This window comes from Muscardinus avellanarius, assembly GCF_963383645.1.
Source record: "Muscardinus avellanarius genome assembly, chromosome: 13".
NCBI lineage: Eukaryota > Metazoa > Chordata > Mammalia > Rodentia > Gliridae > Muscardinus > Muscardinus avellanarius.
The window spans coordinates 210417-231762 of record NC_137799.1 but is presented as its reverse complement, the minus strand read 5'-3'; the positions used below and the strand labels follow the sequence as shown (position 1 = coordinate 231762).

At 54.4% G+C, this 21346-nt stretch overlaps 1 protein-coding gene across 1 annotated transcript in view; it reads left to right on the top strand.

The window, feature by feature from the left end:
* Window positions 1-21346, top strand: part of CACNA1B (calcium voltage-gated channel subunit alpha1 B) — a gene marked incomplete at both ends in the record, with an annotated part of 192014 nt that overhangs the window by 65465 nt on the left and 105203 nt on the right. The window contains 6 exons of the mRNA XM_080708432.1: window positions 226-338; window positions 1992-2123; window positions 2307-2379; window positions 11784-11901; window positions 14131-14198; window positions 17340-17446. Coding sequence (XP_080564558.1) covers window positions 226-338; window positions 1992-2123; window positions 2307-2379; window positions 11784-11901; window positions 14131-14198; window positions 17340-17446 — 611 coding nt within the window. The remainder of the gene's footprint in view (window positions 1-225; window positions 339-1991; window positions 2124-2306; window positions 2380-11783; window positions 11902-14130; window positions 14199-17339; window positions 17447-21346) is intronic.

Sequence of the window (21346 nt, the reverse complement as noted above, 5' to 3'; positions counted from 1 at the left end):
CGTCCTGCCTAGGTAGGGTGGGTGGGTGCGCAGAGGCCAGCACTGTTGTATGCTGCAGCCCTCCCTGGGCATTGCAGGAGCTGCTGTGCCCTGTGCTGCCTTACTGGGCTCGAGCTGCAGATGGGAGGCCGGGTGGATGCTTGTAAGATGCAACCTCATGGGTGTGCGTAGCAGGATGTGCGTGTGTCCCGATGCACCCTGAGGTTGAAGCCGTGCTCCTTGCAGGTCATCGTGGGGAGTATCTTTGAAGTGGTCTGGGCGGCCATCAAACCAGGAACCTCCTTTGGGATCAGCGTGCTGAGGGCCCTCCGCCTGTTGAGGATCTTCAAGGTCACCAAGTATGTCATGCGTGCTCGGTGGGGAGGGCGGGGTGCTCGGAGTCGCGCCGTCCAGGCTTTTCCTGAGCCTTAGGGTTTGGATACAAGAGCTGGGCGTGAAACAGCACGAGCCGGGCACCAGCTGGTGGGACTCGGTCCCTCTGTTCCTTGGGTCATTTCGCCTCCGTTTGGCCAGCACATGTCCCAGTTCTCTTTGCAATGCCCCCCGCAGTTTCTTACATCTCTTCTCAAAACCAGCAGCACCATCCTCCCAGTCTTCAAGGTGACTCACTTTATAGTTAAAAGGCAGTAGTTCTCAGATGGAAGATGGAAGTCTTCCCATGGCCCTGCCCCAGCCCGCCTCTCCCTGCAGTGGGGGCTCACCAGGAAAGGCCACTCGCAGCAGTCTTGTCAGGCCCAGCCTGTCCTGAGTTCCAGAGGCTCCTCTGCCATGAGTGTGGGTGGTGGCTGGAGCTCTGCTGGTCTTTTTTAACTATTCTAAATCCAACCCAAGACCATCTGAGGGTATAAAGGTGAGAATGAAGAGGAGGTTTGGGTGGGAGTTTAGTCCAGTAAGATACAGACATGCGCGGGGCATTTCCTGTAGGAAGTCCTCAGGCTTCGGCTGCAGGGAAAGGCCCCGGAAGTGGTCATGGGGACCCTGTGCCTCAGCCTGGGGGCCTCTGTTTTCTCCCGGAGGCAAGTGGCCCTTGTCCTCAGGCAGGCTGGTTCCTGCCAGTTGCAGGAGAAAGCTGGATCTTTCCAGAGTCTTCCGGCACTCCTCCACTGACCCTCGTGGACTTTGTAAGAGGTCATGGAGAGTATCTGAGCCTCTGGCTGGTATCAGGAGGATGGTTGGGGCCCTGGGTGCCCGGACAGGGTGAGGACAGGGGAGGCCAATGTCTGTCCTGTGGCCCGCCTTCCTGGGCAACAGGGCAGCATGTGCAGAGACATGGAAGGTGGAGGTGTACTTCCCTGAGCAGCAGGGGCGACGCCTGGAAAGGGAAGGGAAGCTGTGACCTGGGGGGGGGGCTGCGAAGGTTGGGGCCGGTGGGGAGGCCAGCGGCAGACATGGATGGGCCCTGTGTGGTCAGGGATTCATTGTGAATCAGAGGGACGCTGGCCTCCAGGAAGGCTCATGGCATGGGTGGGTGCAGCGTGGCCTAGAGGGACTGGGAAAGCAAGGTTACCCTGTGCACTTCATCCTGTCCTCATGAGAGGAGCGCTTAACCACAGGGCTCCGTGGGAACCGCTGGCCCAGGGAAGCAGCCGGGAGCTGTTCTGGGCAGCCCCTCCCTCTGTGGACTGATGACAAACAGCTCACACTTCACGTGGCTCTGGGTGGTGGTTTTGTGGCCAGCTGGGCGTTGGGGATGAGCAAGGGGGGCTGAGGAGGAAATATGAGCTTGCCCACCGATGGCGGTGGCATTCTGCCAAGGAGACGGGCCAGGAATTAGGTCAAGGAGAATGAGGGTCTATGCTGTCCTGGGGGCTCCAGCCGGGAAGGCCGGGTTGAGATCTGGAGTCCTGGAGAAAAGTCCAGCCTCATTTGTAAGGTGTGTGGCTGCAGGTTCAGAAATCCATTGAAATAGGCACGACTGCTACAGGGGTTGGGAGAGGTGGGGCTGGCTCTGGGCAGATCCCAGGGTCTGACCACCTGCCTGGCTCCAACAGGTACTGGAACTCCCTGCGGAACCTGGTGGTGTCTCTGCTGAACTCCATGAAGTCCATCATCAGCCTCCTCTTCCTCCTCTTCCTGTTCATCGTGGTCTTTGCTCTGCTGGGGATGCAGCTCTTTGGGGGACAGTAAGTGGCCTGGGAGTGGGGAGGCAGGTGAGGCCTGGCTGAGGCACTGGGCACAGAGCAGGCCTCCTCTGCTTGCCTTCCTGCCCTGAGGTCCTCGAGGGGCTGCTGAGGGGCGGCTCTTGGCCACCTGCTGTGAGAAGGTGCCCAGGCCCCCCTGCTCCAGAGATTCCTTGTTTTTCTCAGGTTCAACTTCAGAGATGAGACTCCCACCACCAACTTCGACACCTTTCCTGCCGCCATCCTCACAGTCTTTCAGGTGAGACCTGCTCTGGGGCCCCACTCCCCAGGACTGGGAAGGGGCCTCTGCATCTGCCCCTCTGCCCCCCGGCTTCTTAGCACCACCCACACAACCAGCATCCAGACAGAACCCTTCACAAAACAGACGATGAGGGCAGTTGGCTTGGCCTTGCTGGGGGAAGTGGGAGCATCTGAAGCTCCCTGAGGGAGCACTGGGTTCCAAGCCACCAAACTACCTCCTGGCCCCAGCACCTGGAATCTTTTTTTTTGGGTGGTGGTGGTACTGGGGATTGAACTTTGGGATGTTCTACCCAAGCTACACCCCCAGCACTGTCTTATTTTTTATTTTGAAGCAGGGTTTCAAAACAAATGCTGTGATCCTTCTGTCTCAGCCTCCCAAGTACTGGGAATTCAGACGGGCACCACCATGGCCCATTATAATTTGTCTTTTACTGCCTGAGAACAAAAGCTCAAGGCTCTCCCTGACTTTCCCTTGGTGGTGTCTTAGCCTGTGGTGCCTCTGTGCTGTTCTGGCCACTTGCCTGCTCAGCCCCTGGATGGCCAGGTGGTGGCCTGCTCTCTGTACATTGGGGCCTGTTGGCTCCGGCGCTCCTGCCCTCTGGGAGGCTCCCAAGTGGGACCCTTGGTGGGCCTTCCCCATTCATGGCGTGGCCTTGCCAGTGCTGCTAGGGCTGGTCTTGCTGATGGGGATGCCCAACTGCTCTCCTCTCCTTTTCTTCCTTCCTTTTTAAAAATGTTTTTTGCACCAGGCATGGTGGCGCACGCTTGTAATCCTCGCGCTTGGGAGGCGGAGACAGGAGGATCACGCAGGTTCAAAGCCAGCCTCGCTGACTTAAGAGACCCTGCTTCCAAATAAAAATATAAAAAATAGGTGTCTGGGAGGATAGCCTGGCGATAGAAGGGTTTCCAGGAACCCCAGTACCACAAAAGAAAAAAAATGTTTTTTGCATGTAAAATATGTCTTACTGTTCTTTAAAAGGGCCCAGGGTTTATTTTAAACCAGGCTGAATACCTTCCATCAGTCTGACATTAACCACGTCAAACTGGCTTCAGCTAGCAATACGTCATTAAGTCCAAAGGAAAAAAAGAGTTTTAATTTTGAGGAAAAAAACCAGTTCTAAGAACACTTAACATCAGTCCGTAATTTAAAACAAAATGAGGGTGAATGTTTCATGTTGCTTTATATGCCCTTCTCCTCACACAGGAGGAATGTGATTCTCCTAACTCAGGTAGGCACTGATACTGAAGGATGCTGTGCACATGTGCGCGTGAGCGTGCACACACACACACACACACACACACACACACACACACCCTCCCAAACAACGAAGCTCAGTGCACATCAAGTGGCGCCATGCATTCCATCCCATGATGCCTGCTTGGACATCTTGTCTGAGGCTGGGTAGGAGGTTGGGCTCTGGTCCTGACCTCAGAGGCTCCTAGGAAGGCCCAGCAGGCTGCATGTGCTCCAGGAGGGGCTGAAGCTGATCCCAGATGTGTGAGGAGGGCATCTGTGTCCCACTCTCAAAGGGAGGGAATCTTTCCAGCAGATGGTCCAAATCAAACCTGATGACTGGCTAAGAGAGAAGTCGGGTGCACTTCCCACACCTTCCCCTCTCGAGGGCACACTATGGCCATCAGCTCAGGCAGAGCCCTGTGGAGTGGCTCTTCCCCCAGGCCTGCCAGGCTCTGCTCCTCCCTCCTCTAGCCTCTGCCTCTCATCCCCTCTGTCTTCTAAGTGTGGGGTGCCTGTCAGCCCACACCCTTGTCCCTTTCCCCACTGATGAATGGGCCACTCTGGGTTGCTCACCACCCAGTGACTTGTGACAAGATCGGTCAGCCCCTGGAGACAGAGGAGGGTCCCAGCCCGGGACCTCTGCAGAGGGTGGCCATAGCCTGCCCAGGGAGCCTGGTCTACTCACGAGGGGGAGAACCCCTTTTTCCTTTGGGCTTTCAGGACCAGGCTGCTCAGGTGCCAGGCAAGGAAAGTCAGTAGGAGCGTGTCCCAGGTTGAGCAGTGAGCGTGGCGCGGCCATGGTGGGCTCTGTAAGGTTGGGATGCAGAGAACAAGGCAAGGACACCAAGAAAAAGCAAGAGGCGCTTTATTCTGCACCCCGGGCTCATTTTACTGGCCCCACCTTTGGACCAGTGAACCTGGCAACCTACAGGCTCCAGGGCTGAGCCAGGTTGGGGGCCTACAGGCCAGGCAGACAGGCTTTGCCCAAGGGGGTTCATGGTGGGGGCTCCAGAGCAGGGAAGTGATTGGATGACGATCAGACTCTGCTTTCCATGTTTGTTGTCAGAAAGGGCCAGAGTCCAGTGGGGAGAAAGGAGAGGCCACGGTTAGGAGAGCCATCAGAGGGTGCTCTGATTACACTTCATGGGCCATTTTCTCTGAAAACAATAACAGGAGGATAGAAGACCTAGCCGAGCAGAAACCAAATCTTTGTGGACTAGAAACAGAACAGAATCCTTAAAAGGAGATGGCAGAGACTCCTGCACTGAGATGTGGGAAGAGGAGGGCTTTTGTGTCCCACTGCATCCCCAGTGTGCACCTGACTTGGCCACTCTGAGCGCTGGGGGAGGTGCAGGGTCCTTTAAGGAGGCTGAGGAGAGCTAGAGGAGGCCAGGAAGGCAGCCAGCGCTGACCACTGGCAGGCCAGGTCTGTCACGCCCTCAGGGTCCCTCTGGGTGTGGACAGGGAGAGTGTGGGAGGAGGGGGAAAGCTGTTCATGCTGACCTGCAAAGGAGAGTCTGCTGCACACTGACCCCAGAAGAGCGCCCGCAGACCACAGGAAGAAGGTGAGACCGAAGAAGACCGAGGAGAAGGAAGAGCAGCGCAGGTGCACACAGCTGCAGCCCTTCAGGGGGCAAGGAGAGCCGCAGGCGCCCTCAGACCACGGGAAGAAGGTCCCCAGGGAAAGAACAGGTCCATTTGAAGAAGAGCTCAGTAGAAATCCTAGAAATGAAAAATGTAGGTTTCAAATTGAAGAACAGGGTGCATTTAACTCACACACTCTGGACATGATCTGAGAAAGGGTGTGTGAGTTGGAGGATGTGAGCAGTGGAGCTGGCTTCAGATGAGGGAAAGAGATGTCCAAGAAGGCCGGGGGTGGTAGGTCCAGACATTGGGTACCGAAGAGGGGATGGAGCTGGGGTACAGCTCAGGTAGCGTGCTTGCAAGAGGCCCTGACCCCCAAACACAAACAACACACACGTGTTCTTCTAGCGAATATTTTAGTATGTGTGCTCCCAGGGACTCAAAAGCATGAACAGTTCATTCTTTATCACACTGTGATGGAGAGAAGACCTAACATCTGCCCTAGAAAGACTATTTCCTACAAAAGAATGACAGCTAGTCTGATGGCTGACTTCTCCTGAGCTATAGATGCCAGATGGTCAATCCCAAGTCTAAGAGCGACAGTTGTGTATGGGGGACTGGAGACACTCAGAGAGGAGCCGCCACTGGAGACACCCTGCATCTAAGGGGGCGCTCAGGAGAGCATCAACCCAGGAAGAGACAGGAGTCCTGAACACTTCAGAGGTGGAATAACTAAAAATCTCCTGCCAAGCCAGGCATGCTGATGAATTCCTATAATCCCAGTACTTGGGAGGCTGAGACAGGAGGACCACAGGTTCAAGGACAGCTCAGCAAGTAGTGAGACTCTCATCAACCTAGTGAGACCCTGTTTCAAAATAAAAATAGAATAGGGCTGGGGGTATAGGTCAGAGGTAGAATGCCCCGGGTTCAATCTCCAGTACCTGCAAAGGAGATTGAAAAAAAACAAAAGCAAAAAAACCAAAAATAAACAACAACAACAAAAAACCCCCAAAAACAGAACTGTCAGAGCCACCAAATTCAGTTTTATAAGTTAATTCTACTAAACATTTAAGAAATCATTCCAGTTTTATACAGACCACTCCAGAGAATGTAAAAAGTAAAGCTTGTTTACTAACTTTATTAGGCTAGAATAACCTTGGTATGGAAAGCTAAATGAAGATTAAATATATCTTCAGAGGCAAAAATATCCAAAGGGGAGGAAAATCACTAATAAAATCTAGATGTGCCTAAAGATTATTTTCATAATTAGAAGTTTTCCTAGAAAGCCTACAAATGTAATGTGTCGAGTCAGTAGATTAAGGAAGAAAGCCCTACATGACCTGCAGCAAGAGCACACTGGGAACTGGGTGAGGAGTCAGGCGGTACCCTCTGCAGTCAGCTCCTGAGGCTGGGGAAGGGTGCCCAAAGACTCATTGTGAGCTTGGCTGTATGTTTGGTATGTGTGAATTTTTTTATAAGAAAGATAAACTCTAACACTCCTTCCAAATAAAATCTCTTAGCAGAGTACATTAGTATTAGTGATCTTAGTGTAGTAGAACAAGAAAAAAGTGAATTCCAAGGATTGACAAAGAATAAAGAAAAATGTTATTCACAGATTAAATATTTGCACACGCAGAAAAGCCAAGTGTTGAGCCGGGCATGGTGGTGCACACTTGTAATCCCAATACTTGGGAGGCAGAGACAGGAGGATCACAGGTTTGAAGCCAGCCTCAGCAGCTTAGTGAGACTCCGTTTCCTTATAAAATAATAAAATATAAAAAGATAGGAAAAAGCCTAGTGTCATTATACTGTGTGTGGAACAGTTTGGCTATCCATAGAGAAAAACACAAGACTAGATTCCTACCTTGTACCAGTCAGGAAAATCAATTCTAGATGGATTGAGTACTAAGTGCAAAAAGCAACCTAAAATTTAGAAGAACATATATGAGTGCACTTTATTAACGCAAGGCAGGGAAGGCCTTCTTGAAGAAAATATACGCACAGATCATAAAGGAAATGGTGGGAAAATTTGATTGTATGAAAATTAGTTTCTATGCATCTAAAGATACCATGAAGAGATATAAAACAAAACACACAAAGCCCAAACAAAACCTCAGCCATGGGGAGAAAACATTTCCAGTGTCGGCCAAGAACCCAAACAGGATCAACTTCCTACATATGAGAAACTTCCATAAATCAGAAAGAACAAGAAAAACCAAACTATGTAGTAGGAGAGGGCTGCAGATACGAGCAGGTAACTCACAGGAAAGGAAATGGGGCTGACGAAACTTCGAAAAACTGCAATCAGCGTTGCTGTAGTCGGGGACATGCAAATTAAGCCCCACCTTGTCAGTTTAGCCCAAATTAGGAAACCTAACGATATCTACTTTGGGAGAATATGTGGAGAAACGAGGACTCCTTTATGCTGTGGCGAGTTGGAAGAACACTCAGTAATTTCATCATGTCCCACACACTAACGGGCACGCCAGCATCTGCTTGGGAAAGTCCAGGGCACTGGAACACGTGTAGGACCATCGCAGCTGCCGTTATCGCAACAGCAGAGAACGAAGCCACTGAGTGTCTACCGCTGGGAGTGCATAAGGAAGGTGCTGCGCTGGGCGCAGGAAGCCAGCCTAGAGCCAAGGGAATCTTATAATGTGGAGCCGAACAAGCTTCAGAGCTACAATTTAAATGAGGATGGAAAACATAATATATGTTATCTGTGGACCTGTGCAGCAAGTATAAAAGTGTACATGGGATGATAAGCCCCAGATTCAGGTCACTGTTTACCTGGTGGGGGGTTGGGAGTTGGGGAGAGGAAGAAGAATGGGACTGGGGAATTCTGGTCAGGGCATACACTGGTCATCCCAGTACTTGGGTGCCTGAGCAGAAGTATCATAGGTACAAGGCTAGCCTCAGCAACTTAGCGAGGCCCTATGCAACTTAATGAGATTCTGTTTCAAAATAAAAATAAAATAGGCTAGGGTGCAGTTTAGAGGTAGAATGTCCCTACATTAAATCCCCAGTAACACACACACAAAAAAAAAAGGGGGGGGGAGAAAAAGTTAACTAAATTACTCAATGCTGGTTTTGAACCTGTAATCTTCCTGTCTCAGCCTTCCAAATAGTATGATGACAGGCCTGCACCACTATACCTGGCCTTTGAACACATTTTTATGCTTTATTTCTCTCTCTCTCTCTCTTTTTTTTTTTTTTTTTCAGGTCTGGGGATGGAACTCAGGGGCATTTGACTTCCAAGCTACATCCCCTGCCCCATTTTTTATTCTTTATTTTGAAACCAGGTCTCACTAAGTTGCAGAGGGCCTCACTAAGTAGCTGAGGCTGTCCATGAACTGCGATCCTCCAGGTCTCAGCCTCCTGAATGCTGGGATTGCAAGCGTGCGCCACCACGCCTGGCTTTGTACCTTTTTTTTTTTTTTTATGTGTGTGTGTGTGTGTGTGTGGTACTGGGGATTGAACCCAGGGGCGTTCTAACTCTGAGTTACACCCCTAGCCCTATTTTTTATTTTTATTTATTTTTATTTTGAAACAGAGTCTTACTAGGTTGATGAGAGTGTCACTTCTCGATAAGGCTGTCCTCAAGCCTGTGATCATCCTGTCTCAGCCTCCCAAGTACGGGGATTACAGGTGTGCGCCACCATGCCTGGCTCACGTACCTTTCTGAGTGCATGCAACTATGTAATTTCCTAAATGAAGGGATACAAAAAGATAACTAAACATTCCTTAAAGTTGGTATGATAATGTGAATATCAGCCCAAAAGGAGTTTAGGTAGAGATTAGTCCGAATCAGGAAGCACCTTTCCTAGTGATGAAAACCCCGCCCACGAGACCTGAGGACGTGGTGCACAGGATGCTGGGTGGGAACTGGCAGAATTGCAAGAAGACATGAAGACATCACTGTCTACAGCGGGTCTATAGTTATCTCCATCAACCTGAAAGGTGAAGATGGCAAAATACTGCAAGAGATACGAAAGAGACCATGGGCACAGTCAGTGTGAGTTAGTCAGCAGCGTCCCACCCAGCAGGCAGTGAGAATGAATAGCCAGTATTTGGAGGCACATAGAATATTCACAGAAATTGGCCATTTTTTGGTCATCTAGGAAGTTCCTCCAGATATTGAATAGTTCTTCTAGGGAGACATTCTTGGAATCATTTAAATAAATAGACACCATTATCAAAACATCATTTAAGATCTTTTTCATCTTCGTAAGTAGAAGGATTGGGATAAGGAGGAAATCACAGTTGTCATGTCAAATATTTGAAACTGAACAATAATACCCACACTTACAGGATAAAATTAAAGCTATATATAGAGAAAAACTTAATCTTAAAAGCAATTATCAAAAGAAAAGCTAAAGATAGTCAAGTACCCTAACCCTATTGGGAGTTATAACTATAAAAATGGGGGTTAAAGAAAGAAAATCCCCAGCCAGGCATGGTGGAACACACCTGTAATTCTAGTACTTGGGAGGCTGAGATAGGAGGATTGCAGGTTTGAGGCTAGACTCAGCAATTTAGAGAAGCTCTCAGCAATTTAGTGAGACCCTGTCCGAAATAAAAGAAAGAAAGAAAAAAACAGGGCTGGGGGTGTATTCAGAGGCAGAATGAATGACCTTGGGTTCAACCCCTAGTACCACAAAATACATAAAATATAATAGGAAAGTAAATGAAATATCCATATTTTATGGCAACTTTATGCCAAAGGATTTGAAACTTTAGATGAAGCATGCATTTTTTTACAGAAAAAAATTATCTAAATTAGCTCAAGAAGAAAGAAAAACTCTGGACATTTTATAATTATTAGGAAATTAAATCAGTAGTCAAAACTTTCTTCCTGTTTTTCTATCTCCTGTCCTGGGCCATCAGTGTTAAGTGTTACCATGCCTTCAAGGAACAGACATTAGCTGGCTTGCTGGCTTAAACCTCACAGGAGGGAAGAGTCCTCTGGGGGGTGGCGCAGGCCCCACCCGGAGCCACAGCCATGTAAGATGAGCAGGATAGGCCAGAGTGGGAGCAGTGGGCAGGGCCTTCATCCCTGACCGTCCTGAGCCCTAGTCGCCCGGCAGCAGCACTTAGTATAGAAGGGACACATCCAGGAATAGCCATGACAGCTTGGAAGGAGGCATGCGCTCTCCAGTGTGGATCCAGGAGCCGCAGCCAGGCGGTGGTGTGGTTGGATACAGATACGTGTCAAGGCTCAGAGGAAGGCATAGACAGGAGGCTGGGAAAGGGGCAGTATGCAGAGGGGAACGGGATCCTCACTTCTACCGGTGCACAGAACTCCAGACGGATCAGCGTGTTAGATCACTCTTAAAGCACTCAAAGAAAATGTCTTCTGGACATGGAGATAGAGGAATTCTTAAACATGGTGTGGAAAGCAGACACTGTAGGACTAAAAGACTGATGATTTGGCTACATCTAGCCTTGATAGCACCAAAATAAGTTAAAAAGGCAGAGAAAACGAACGTATTTCCAATGGAGAGTGCAGACAACAGATTGTAATTTGAAAATACACAAGGAAGTCTCAGAAGAGGGCCAGAAAAAGCCCTAGAGGGACATGGCCGGGTTGAAAAGCAGGGCGGGGGCGGGTATCTGGTGGCCTGGGGAGGCTGGGCGCCAGCCTCACACCTTGCCAGGTGGGGAGCCGGAGAGGGTGTGATGGCACCAGGCTGGTGTGAGGAGGGGGACGGCTGGGGGATGTGATGTGATGAGTTGGCCACTGGCACCATCCGAAAGTCTAGGATGTGGGCAGCCTATTGCCCAGGAAAGTCACCTAAGCACTCTTGACCTGTGCCCAGGAGGCATAGTAGCAAAAGCCAAGTGGTGTGATGAATTGCATGAGTTAGTGTGTTTGTGTATTAACACAGCAGACTTCAAAGACAGAATGCTGAGTAGAAGAATGGGGCGTGGCCTGGCGCTCTCCCGTGTGTGCTGGGTTGTGGACACGCGTGGGGTGCCGCGGCAAGACTTGGATCTGCACCGGATCTATGGTTGGGGTTACCTGAGGTGGTCATGGGCAGCGAGACCAGTGCTCATGGGATGGAACGCCCACATCTCCATTCTGGGAGGTGGACGTATGAGTGTTTGTCGTTTTATCCTTTTGGACTTTTCAAAAAATAAAAGTGTGAAGAGGCACGGGTTTGCTGATGTGGCAGGAGTTGTGTTCAGCCTGGCGGGAGGGCGGAGCCACCGGGCGCAGGGGCAGGAGCATGGAGACCGTGGGCCCCTCTGTACTGTCTCTGACCTCCCTGTCCTCAGTGGTGAGACCGTGCTGGGCAGGCTCTGCCAGCCTGTCACGGCCTGCCTGCTGTCCTCCTGGCCTCGGGCCCCTTTCTCTTCTGCTGCAGCCTAGAGCATGCTCGGCTTTCCACCTGACCCGGGCAGCAGCCATGCCCTTCAGGACATTTTCTGCAGAAGCCTGGGCTGCCCACACCTGCATCGCTGTTCTCTAAACCTGCGTCCTGACATGGGTGTGTCCTGATTTGACCCTGAGTGTGTGCATGAGCCCGTGTGCAGTAGGTGCGATGTGGGCACGCCCTGTGGTCCTCTCCCCGCTGCAGATCCTGACGGGAGAGGACTGGAACGCAGTCATGTACCACGGGATCGAATCTCAAGGTGGAGTCAGCAAGGGCATGTTCTCCTCCTTCTACTTCATCGTTCTGACGCTGTTTGGAAACTGTATCCTTTCGTGGGGCTGGGTGCATGGTTGTGCCAGCTTTCCCCAGGGCTGCTCTTAGTTCCTCCAGTAATACAGGCAGGGTGTATGTGTGTGCGTGTGCACTCAGACCTGAATGCTGGTGGCAAATGGCCCAAGAGGCCCTGAGCGCTGGGTCTGGAGGTCCTGAGTGTGGAGGACAGAGGGGCACGGCCAGCCTTGGGGCTTCTCGGGAAGGTGGGCCAGGGTGAGTGCTGCTGATGGTGAGTGTGGGCCAAGGTAGGGTTCTCTGGCTTTGGAAGGCCTGGGCAACAGACCCCCAAGGTGCCAGCACTCAGCCCAGGGGCCTGAGAACACGCATTCTGACAGGTTCCTGGAGGCACTGGCACAACTGGCCTGGGGCCCCACTTTAAGAACTGCTGTCATAGAGGATCCATAGAGCCCAGAAGAAAGGTCTGAGCCGGGGACTCAGCCGACCTGTGCTGCTCCCGCTCCCCCTCTTGCACATGGCTGTCCTCACCAGCTCAGACTTTGCTCTTCTAGTCTCTGCCCCCTGCCTCCACTTCCCTCTGCATCTGGAGTCCCGCCAGCACCCCCACCTCTGCAGGGTATGTACTTCAGGCCTCCCCCTGGGCTGAGTGTGAGGCCTGGGATGGCCTGGGACTTGAGAGGCAGTGCTTGCTTTGGCCCTGGTGAGCCTGGGGCCTTGTGGGAAAACAGGGAGGTGTATCTGTGAGTGCCAGAGAGGGGCGGGCTGCAGTGGCCTCAGGGGAGGCTGGTGTGCCACTCAAGGCAGCAGCGAGTGGCCACAGTGGAGCAGGGCCCCACGTCAGGCCAGGCGGGTTGGGTCTGGTGACTCCTCCCTGTCTAGTCAGGGTGGCTCCATGCCCCTCTGACGGAGTGCCCAGGGTGTGGCCCTCATCCCTCCTCTGGGCACAGAAAGGCTTCTGAGGGCTCATGGCAGGGCTCAGGGCCCAGACTGCCCTGCTCGGATCAGCCTAGCCTCTGTGTCCTGTCTAGCCTCTCGGAGCCCTGGGCAGGCCAGTGGGCGAGGCATTGCCCTGGACCCTGGGCTCCTCTGAGACTCAGGGAGGGGGCACCTGTCCAGCAGAGAGGGGCCTGAGGTCACTACTGTTGGTCGGCTGCCACGTGGCCCCAAGCCACAGGAGAACAGCAGCCTGCAGGGGCAAATCCCAGGGTCTGGGGTGAAGGGGGCTCAAGCTCGTGGAGTGCAGGGTCCTAATGCAGTCCGCCCCCAGGGACCGTCATGCCTGAGACATTTTTGGCTGTGAGGACTCTGAGGAGGCTGCTGGCACTGAGTGGACAGCGGACGGGGATGCAGCTCAACCTCCCACAACGGGGATGGCCCAGCCCGGTGTGTCAGCAGTGCGCAGCGAGCCCTGAGGAGATGGGGGGCAGGGAGCCAGCACTGGTGGCAGTGGGGGGGTGGTCTGCTGTGACCATGGGGGGGTCTGCTGTGATCACAGGGTGGGGCAGTCCTGAGGGAGTGCTGCTCGGCAGGGGACAAGCTGTGAGAAGAGGTGGCCTCCGTAAGGCAGGGCTCCTACAAGGACACTGGTGACCCAGGGCAGTGGAAGAGCAAAGTCCTGTCCTAGAGAGAGCTGGGGAGGAGGCCCGCGCTCTGCTGGGTGTGGGGCAGGGATGCCCCTGTGTGGCCTTGCTCTCCTTGTTCCTGAAGAGGTGGTGGCAGCTGCACAGAGCTCCTCGGATGTGGAGACCGGGTGCTCTTACATTACTCAGGTGCCAGGACTCTGTTAGGACAGGAAGTAATAGGAAGGGCAGGCTGCTGGGGCTGGGAGGGCTCATCAGGGCTGGGTTTATATGTTGACTGTCTGGCTCAGGTGGGCTCTGCTCTCAGGACCGGGAGGTCGGGGTGGAGCTCCAGCAGGAGCTTCTCATGCTGGCCAGACAATGGGCGAGGTGGGGACACGGGCAGGCAGGCAAAGGCACATTGACCCCACCCAGCCTCTAGGCTCTGGGCTAGGGAAAGGGTCCCTGGGTCATTGTGCATGGTTGGGTAGAATGAGGCTGCCTGGGGGAGGAGCTGGGCAGAGGGGCTAGTGACTGGGTTAAGGTGCATCTGGGTCACGAGGAGCTGGAGGGGGCTGGTGGGTGCCACAGGAAGCAGACCCAGGAAGGCAGGGGTTCCTGCTTGCCATGGGAAGCCATGGTGTGACTGTGTGGGATTGTATGGGGACACAGGGCTCCCTTCCTTAGCTCGAGCCAACCAGACACCCTGCTGAATGTTTTCCTGGCCATTGCTGTGGACAACCTTGCCAACGCCCAGGAGCTGACCAAGGTAGGTGGGGGCACTACCTGCAGCCTATGTGCCAGGAGGGTGAGGGTCAGTCCAGGTCATGTTGGATGGGGCTGCAAGTGTCTTGAAGGGCCCAGCTCCTGGGTCAAGACCACTGTCCTGGGAGTCTCTTGAGGCCCTGGTCTGAGGTTAAGCTGGGCTGTGTGGTGGGGAATTGCAGCTGCAGAGGTATGGAGTGGGCCAAGAAGGCAGACTAATGCTCAGCAGGTTCCCAGAGAAGCTCTACCTGGTAATAAAGGCCTGGGCAGCCAGGCGTGGTGCCACATACCTGTAATCCCAGAATTTAGGAGGCCGAGACAGGAGGATTGCAGGTTCTAGGACAGCCTCAGTAATGTAGTGAGACTCTTAGCAATCCAGCTAGACACTTTTTCAAAACAAAAAAGGGCTGGGGAGAAGCTTGGAGGTAGAGCGCCCCTGGGTTCAATCCCCAGTATCCCTCCGCCCGCCCACCACACACAAAGGCCTGGGCAGGGTGACTGGGGTGTGGGGAACAGGAGGGACTGCCTCAGCCTGAGGAGTGAGGACCCATGAGATGCACCGGTCCACGCAGGTGTGTAGTGTGGGTGGACAGACAGATGCATGAGGTGGGGCCTAGAGCCTGCCCTACTCTGAAGCCCCTAAAGGGAGTGAGGCACACCGAGGCACTACCATCAGAGGCTGGGGCTTGGCTGGATCCTGGAGGAACAACCCTGGCCTAAGCACATCTGTGCCACAGCGGGGCATCTTTCCAGGCAGTGCCCAGCAGGTGCCAGTCAGCATTCATCTCTCATCTCTGAGCCCAGTGGGGGACGTGATTACACATCCTTCCCTCTGTGGTTTTCCTACAGACAACCTGGCTCCCTACCTTGTTGTCCTCACCCCCGCAGCCTGGGCACTGTGTGGCTGGCCCCCTACTGTCCCAGCTTCAGGCCTGTGCTTTGTGTCAAGTCTAGCTCTAGCCTGGAGGGCGCTGCCACCTGGTGGGGCACACACTGACTTGCAGATGTTCCCGGCCTGCTCTGGACTGTGCTTGCTGTGCACCTTGGAGAGCCAGATGCTGGCCCAGGCAGCATCTGCAGGCACTTGCACCCGAGCCCGGCTCTGAGCAAAACACAGGCTTGGCCCTTCAGTCCAGGCTCAGGGAGCCTCCCAGGGCTTCCCTATCTTGGGCTGAGTAAGGTAGGTGAAGGGTGCCTCTGCAGGCAGCCAGAGGTATAGGTCTTGTTCAGGTGTGACAGCCTGTGCTGTGTGCCACCACAGGCCCAGGCCTCCCGTCTGCTTCGCCTTTCTCTTCCTGCATTCCAGATCTCTGGCCTGGCTGTGCCCATGGGTCTGCACTTCCCTGTGCTCGGCCTCCGTCCCCTGTGGACCCGGCGTACCCCTGGCCTGCCAGCTGCTGTCCTCAGCCAGGCGAGGCTGAGTCTTGCCATCCAGGAGCAGTCTTGGCACTGGCCGGGTGGCTGGGGCTGGGGGAACCAGTGCGTCCCCAGAGCTGTTCTGGTGTCTGGATTTCTGGGACTGCATGGAAGTTGGGTGCCCATCGGCTGTCCTAAGCGAGGGTGGGCTTGAGTTCCGAGGCCCCCAGTCTTCATGTTCTGCTGTGGGTGAGGACGTGCCGAGGAGGCAGTGTTCATGGGGACCTATCCATGTACACACCACCTTGGTGGTGGCTTCTCTTAGGAATTCCCTTGCCTCAGGACATGGGACCCTTGGAGATCTGCCGCTCTGACCACGGGGCATTTCCTGGGCTTGACCAAGAGCCCTAGAGAGCAGGACTTAACTCTTTCCTTCCTTTATACTTCCAAAATATAGAACAGTTTGTGGAAGTTTCACGTTTCAGAAGACTTGAGAACACTTTTTTTTTGTTCTCATGATACTGGGGACCCAGGGGCATTCCACCTCTGAGTTACATCACTGGCCCATTTAGTTTATTTGGAAACAGGGTCTCATTAAGTTGCTGAGGACCTCGCTAAGCTGCTGAGGATGGCTGCAAACCTGTGATCCTCTTTTCTCAGCCTCCCAAGCACTGGGATTACAGATACGCACCACACACTTGGCCTGAGAGCCCGCTGTGGGTGCTTAGGATGTGTTTATGCTGGAGGATCTTTGAGGAGGGCGTGGCTGGGAGCACTGTGCGGTGGTCAGCTTTGTCTCCTCACTGGGCCCGAAGGCTGAGGGTCTCTTCTCTGATAGACATTTTTAGGCTGCTACCAGGGGGGTGAGTTTTTGCCATTACTGTGCCCCTAAAGGCAGATTTGAGGGCATTTTCGAGGATGCTGGGAATACCAGCATCCCAGGGATCCAGGTGGCCTGGGCTTGGATACCATGCATCCAGAAACCATCAAGCCCCGCAGTCCAGAGGGATGACATGGTGGTCTTAACCCTTCTGAAGCCTAGGGCTCAGCCCTGGACTCTGGGTGTGGAGCACAGGAACGTAGCATGTTGGTTTTGCTTAGTGACTCAGGTCAGGGGCAGAGGGTCTGTCCAGGTGTCTATTCAACTTGGTGGGCAAGGACCGAGGTGACTAAGCACGGTCCTGGTGGTAGAGAGCATACAGAGTTTCACAGACATAGCCAGGATGGTGGACAGATGCGGTCTCGTGGGTCCAGGCAGGGGCACTTGTGAGGACAGCCCTTGTGATCAGTGCTGGCTGAGCTCTGCTCTGTGCCCGTGCCCCTGGCTCTGTGGGAGAGCTCAGCTTTGTTCAAGAGTGATGGGTGCTCTTGGGAGGGCAGGTGGGGCTAAAAGAGGGACACATTTGACTTGGTGGGTAAGTCTAAGTTACATGGGCCGAACAGCAGAAATGTCTAGGCAGCTGCTTTGTACATGGGCTGGGGCTCCGGAGTAAGGCCAGGGTGCCAGCACAGATGTGGGGCTGCCAGCTTAGGAGATGGCACAGTGATCACTGAGTCAGGAACCGTGGGCACCATCACCTTTGAGCCACAGACATAAAAGAGAAGGCTCTGAAGCTACCAGAGTGAGTGTGTATGGTTGGTCATTGGGAAACTGTGTCCACAGGATGGCTGGTTACCCAGCTCCATGGTGCAGAGGAGCGGAGGGCCACAGAAGCCCTGGGAGGAGACCTAATTACTGTAGAGTGGCCACAGCATGCTGAGGGACCCCGTGTTTCTGTTGTTCAAATAGGATGAAGAGGAGATGGAAGAAGCAGCCAATCAGAAGCTTGCTCTGCAAAAGGCCAAAGAAGTGGCTGAAGTCAGCCCCATGTCTGCTGCCAACATCTCCATCGCTGCGTAAGATTCTTGGAGGTGGACCAGGGTGGTGCGGGGCAGCAGCAGAGTCCACTGCGGGCCACACCGGGGCCTCCCTCCCTGTAGCTCCCACAGAGCTCCCCTTGCCTTGGCGGGGGCTTGTGGGGACACAGCCCTCCCCAGAGCTGTGTCAGAAGGAGCTGGAGCAAAGCGCTTCTGGAGAGGCTTCGCAGCTCTCTTCCAGTCTGCGTGGGTGTGTGTCTGGGTGCTCCCTCACACTGAGAGTGGGATTGGCTGGAATCTTACTTACTGGAAGGTCTTGGGCGGCTTCAGGGCCCCGCCCAGGCAAAACTGTACAGAAATGCATTTTGCAAGCCAAGAAGTCCCCCAAGAGGCTTAACACAGAGTTCAAAATGTCTCTTCCAGGTATGATATCGAGACAGAGGTTGGGAGCTTCTATGATAAGGAAGGGCAGGGCCAGGCCAGGGCTGACGCCTGTAGGCCGGTCACTCTAGCATCCAATGGGCCTCAGGCGCAGTGCAGAAGCCCATTTGGAGGGCTAGGAACCCAAGGGACTAGAGTCGGGCACAGTGCCATGCTAGAGCAGTCTGCAGTGGTCGGGAGGGCAGCCCTGAAGAGGGAGGGAAGTCTGGCCCTTGCCTGGTTGTAGGGTGAACAGCCGCAGAGACGCTTCTCCCTGCTCTAGGCATACCCTGCCACACACCTTTCCCATGCTAGCCCCCCCGTTCTGTGGCCACTGCCAGGCACAGCCACAGGCCTGTCAGTGAGTGGTAACACATGCCTGCAGTGCCAAGCATGCGTTGCACGTGGATGAGAGTATGCATGTGAGACGGTTGGTTGTGTGCGTGTGTACACGTGAGTGCTTTGCACGTGTGTGTGTGTGTGTGTGTGTGTGTGTGTGTGTGTGCGCGCGCGCACGCGCACATGCACCCAGAGTGTCCCTGTTCCTGCCTGGAGATTACTTGGGATAATGCTCGCAGAGGACCTGCCTCTAGGCCCAGCAGAAAGCACTGGCCTTGGGGGAGAATCAGTGGGAAGAGGTTGCAGCCCTGCTCCCCTGGGTCACGCCAGGGGCCAGGTGGTCCTTCGCTTGGACATCTGCCAAGAGGCTTGATGGTCACTCATGTTGTTGTTTCATTGTCTGGACAGTTCAGTTATTTGGTCAGGAGGCACATTTAATTGATGATCGGGTCCTGCCGTGGCCTGGCAGGTCGCCCTCTCGGGGCCCTGCACGTGAGCTCTGCAGGCTGGGGTGTCTGCTGGAGAGGGTGGGGTGAGTGCATTCGTTCCAATCCCTCTGTGGCATTTCTGTTTAGGGTTTACTCTCTGGTGAGTGTTGGTCCTGGGCCTCTGCACCCACAGGGCTCCACTCTTGTGGGGGTGAAGAAGGGTGTCCACGCCCATCAAGGCCAAGGCCTTGGAGAAGGGGCTGCCGAGGAGAGTGCACCAGGCCACCACATCAGGAGTCCTAGACACCTCTGCCACCTGTACCGTGATTGGTTTGGGGACGCTATGTGTTGGCACGTGGCATCTCTGCACAGAGACATGTGACATGGCTATTGGCCTGGGCACCACAGTGGCCTCTGAGTGGGAAGAATGCTGCTTACCGTCTGAGTAAGGTGCCACTCCGAGCCAGTGTCAGCCTCAAATGGGGAAGGGCAGGCCAGGCCAGCCTTGGTGTGTTCAGGGTGGTGTGTGCCCACCCATCTGAGTCACAGTGGGACCCCGGCTCTCCCGGGGTACAGCTGTGGCCTTCCCTCAGGTGGCATGGCTCAGCATATTGACATGGCAGTGGGCCTGGTTTGACCATAGAGACCCTGTGAGTCAACCTTCTGATTGTCAGGGAGGACCCTGCACAGAGTGGGCCTGTCTCTGGGCGTGCTCAGGCACTGCATGAGGACCACTGCTGCTGTGGCCTCTGGCCTGTCATGCTGAGATCTCAGGGGCTGAGAGCTGTCTGTGCCTTCATTTCTGCAGCCTGAGCTGCTGGGCTGGCGAGAGAGAAGGCCTCTGGGTCTCTTGCCCCAGCCTGCTCCCCAGGCTGCAGTGTGTGGTTTGTGCAGTGTGAGCTCAGCAGGAATGTCTGTGGAGCCTCAGGTGACAGAGGAGCCTTGCGTCCTTGGCGCCTGAGAGGCCCTTGTGCTCTGGGTGGTGAGAGGTGTGGGATGCCGGGGGGTGGCCTGTGTGGCCCAGGTGGCAGCTCTTCAGGCGCCTGGGAGGGGAGGGACATTGTGCTTGCTGCCGTCTTCTTGTTCTCTCTGCGGTCCTCACCCGCACTTCTAACACCTGCACCTACACTCATGCGCAGTCTTACTTACACACATCCACATCCATGCAGTCTTGAGCTCAGCACGCTCACCTTCTTACCCACACGTGCCTGTGTGCATCCAGATCCTGTGGACAGGTGAGCTGCTTGGTGCTCCTTAGAGCCGCGCAAACACCTAGGCCTTGAGGACATCCTGGAAACCCACCTGGCCCTGCCTGGGAAAGCCAGGGTGAAAGAAGTGGCTGGAAAGAGATATTGGGGTTCTCTCTATTGGTTTTGGTCACTTGGGAAGCAGGTTGGTGGCACCATGCATTTTGCCCTGGAGCGGTCATGGTGAACTGCAAGCAGCTGCTCTTGAGCCCAGAGGCTGAGGGCCTGGGAGCAGCTGCGCCTTGGGGAGGAGGTGGGGCAGGGAGCAGGACCCAGGTGCCCCACAGACGCGGGTGCCCTTGCTTTCTGTGCTCATTTGCTGCTCATCTCAAAGGCCAAGACCTGCATGGCCATCCCCCTGGCCCTGCAGGAGACGGGGAGGGCTGGGTGCCTTACGGGAAAAGTGGCACTGGCTCCTTTCAACGCCGAGGCCTCTTCTGGGCAGTGTGGGCAGTGCCATGAGGATGGGTGGGCCCCTGGATGACTCCGCCTCATCTTCCAGCTGCTGCAGGGTTTGCCGTCATCCACTTTAGCTTCTTCTCTGCACACGTGGAATTCGTTCTCAACTTTGCTTTTACCCCGAGGTCCCGGCTGGTGCCCGTCTGATGGACGTGTCTCCGGCCTCCTGCCCAGATGCACACTGCAGCCTGTGTCTGCACTGACGTGGCACACACACGAGTGTCACTAGTGCCTCTCAGAACTCTGTTTTTCTCACTTCTGTTTATGTTTTGTTTCTTGCATGTGCAGTTTTGTAAAGCAAACTCGAGGTACTGTATCTCGCAGCTCATCTGTCTCCAGCGTAAATTCACCGTGAGTCGCTCTGCTAAGATCCTCCATCCGTGGCTCCATGATTACTACATGCACACACCTTCCTTCACTCCTGACTCGCTTTCCCACCTAAGTCATTTGCTTTGTGGGTAGCTCCTGGCCAGCCTTCCACGGTCCAGGCTGGGAGTGTGGGCATGCTCCGCGAAGTCCCCCAAGTCCTGCCCATGGGCTCAGTCCTTTCTGAGGCCCACCCCTCTTTTTCCTCCTGCTCTCTTTCCTCTTGTCTGCTGTCTGTCCATGTGCAGTCACTCTGGTGCATCTGTTTCTCGGAGTGGATGGGGCATTGTGGTTCAGATCTCCTGTGGTTCCTCTGAGGCTAGGGTCCGATGTGTAGTGATTGAAGAGAGAGTTCTTAGGGTTCAGTGGGGACTCGTGGATCTTCCCAGTCCCTCTTACTTAGGGGAATTTGTTGGTGAGCCCGAGGAAGTCCTTGTTTTAGCATGAGCAGAGCTGTTGTCCAGTTGTGGAGCCTATGGTACATGGGCCAGGTGAAGCCACAGAGCCCCCAGGCAGGGCCTCCCAGGGCCAACACTGGCCCAACTGGCTGAACTCCTCTTGGAGTGAGGCTAGGCCTTGCCGGTGAGCTCCCTGACATGGTCCTATGCAGTTGGCCACCTGGATGGAGGTGGCCAGGTGCCCTCTTTGCATCTTGGTGGTGGCGAAGCTCCCAGTGTCCC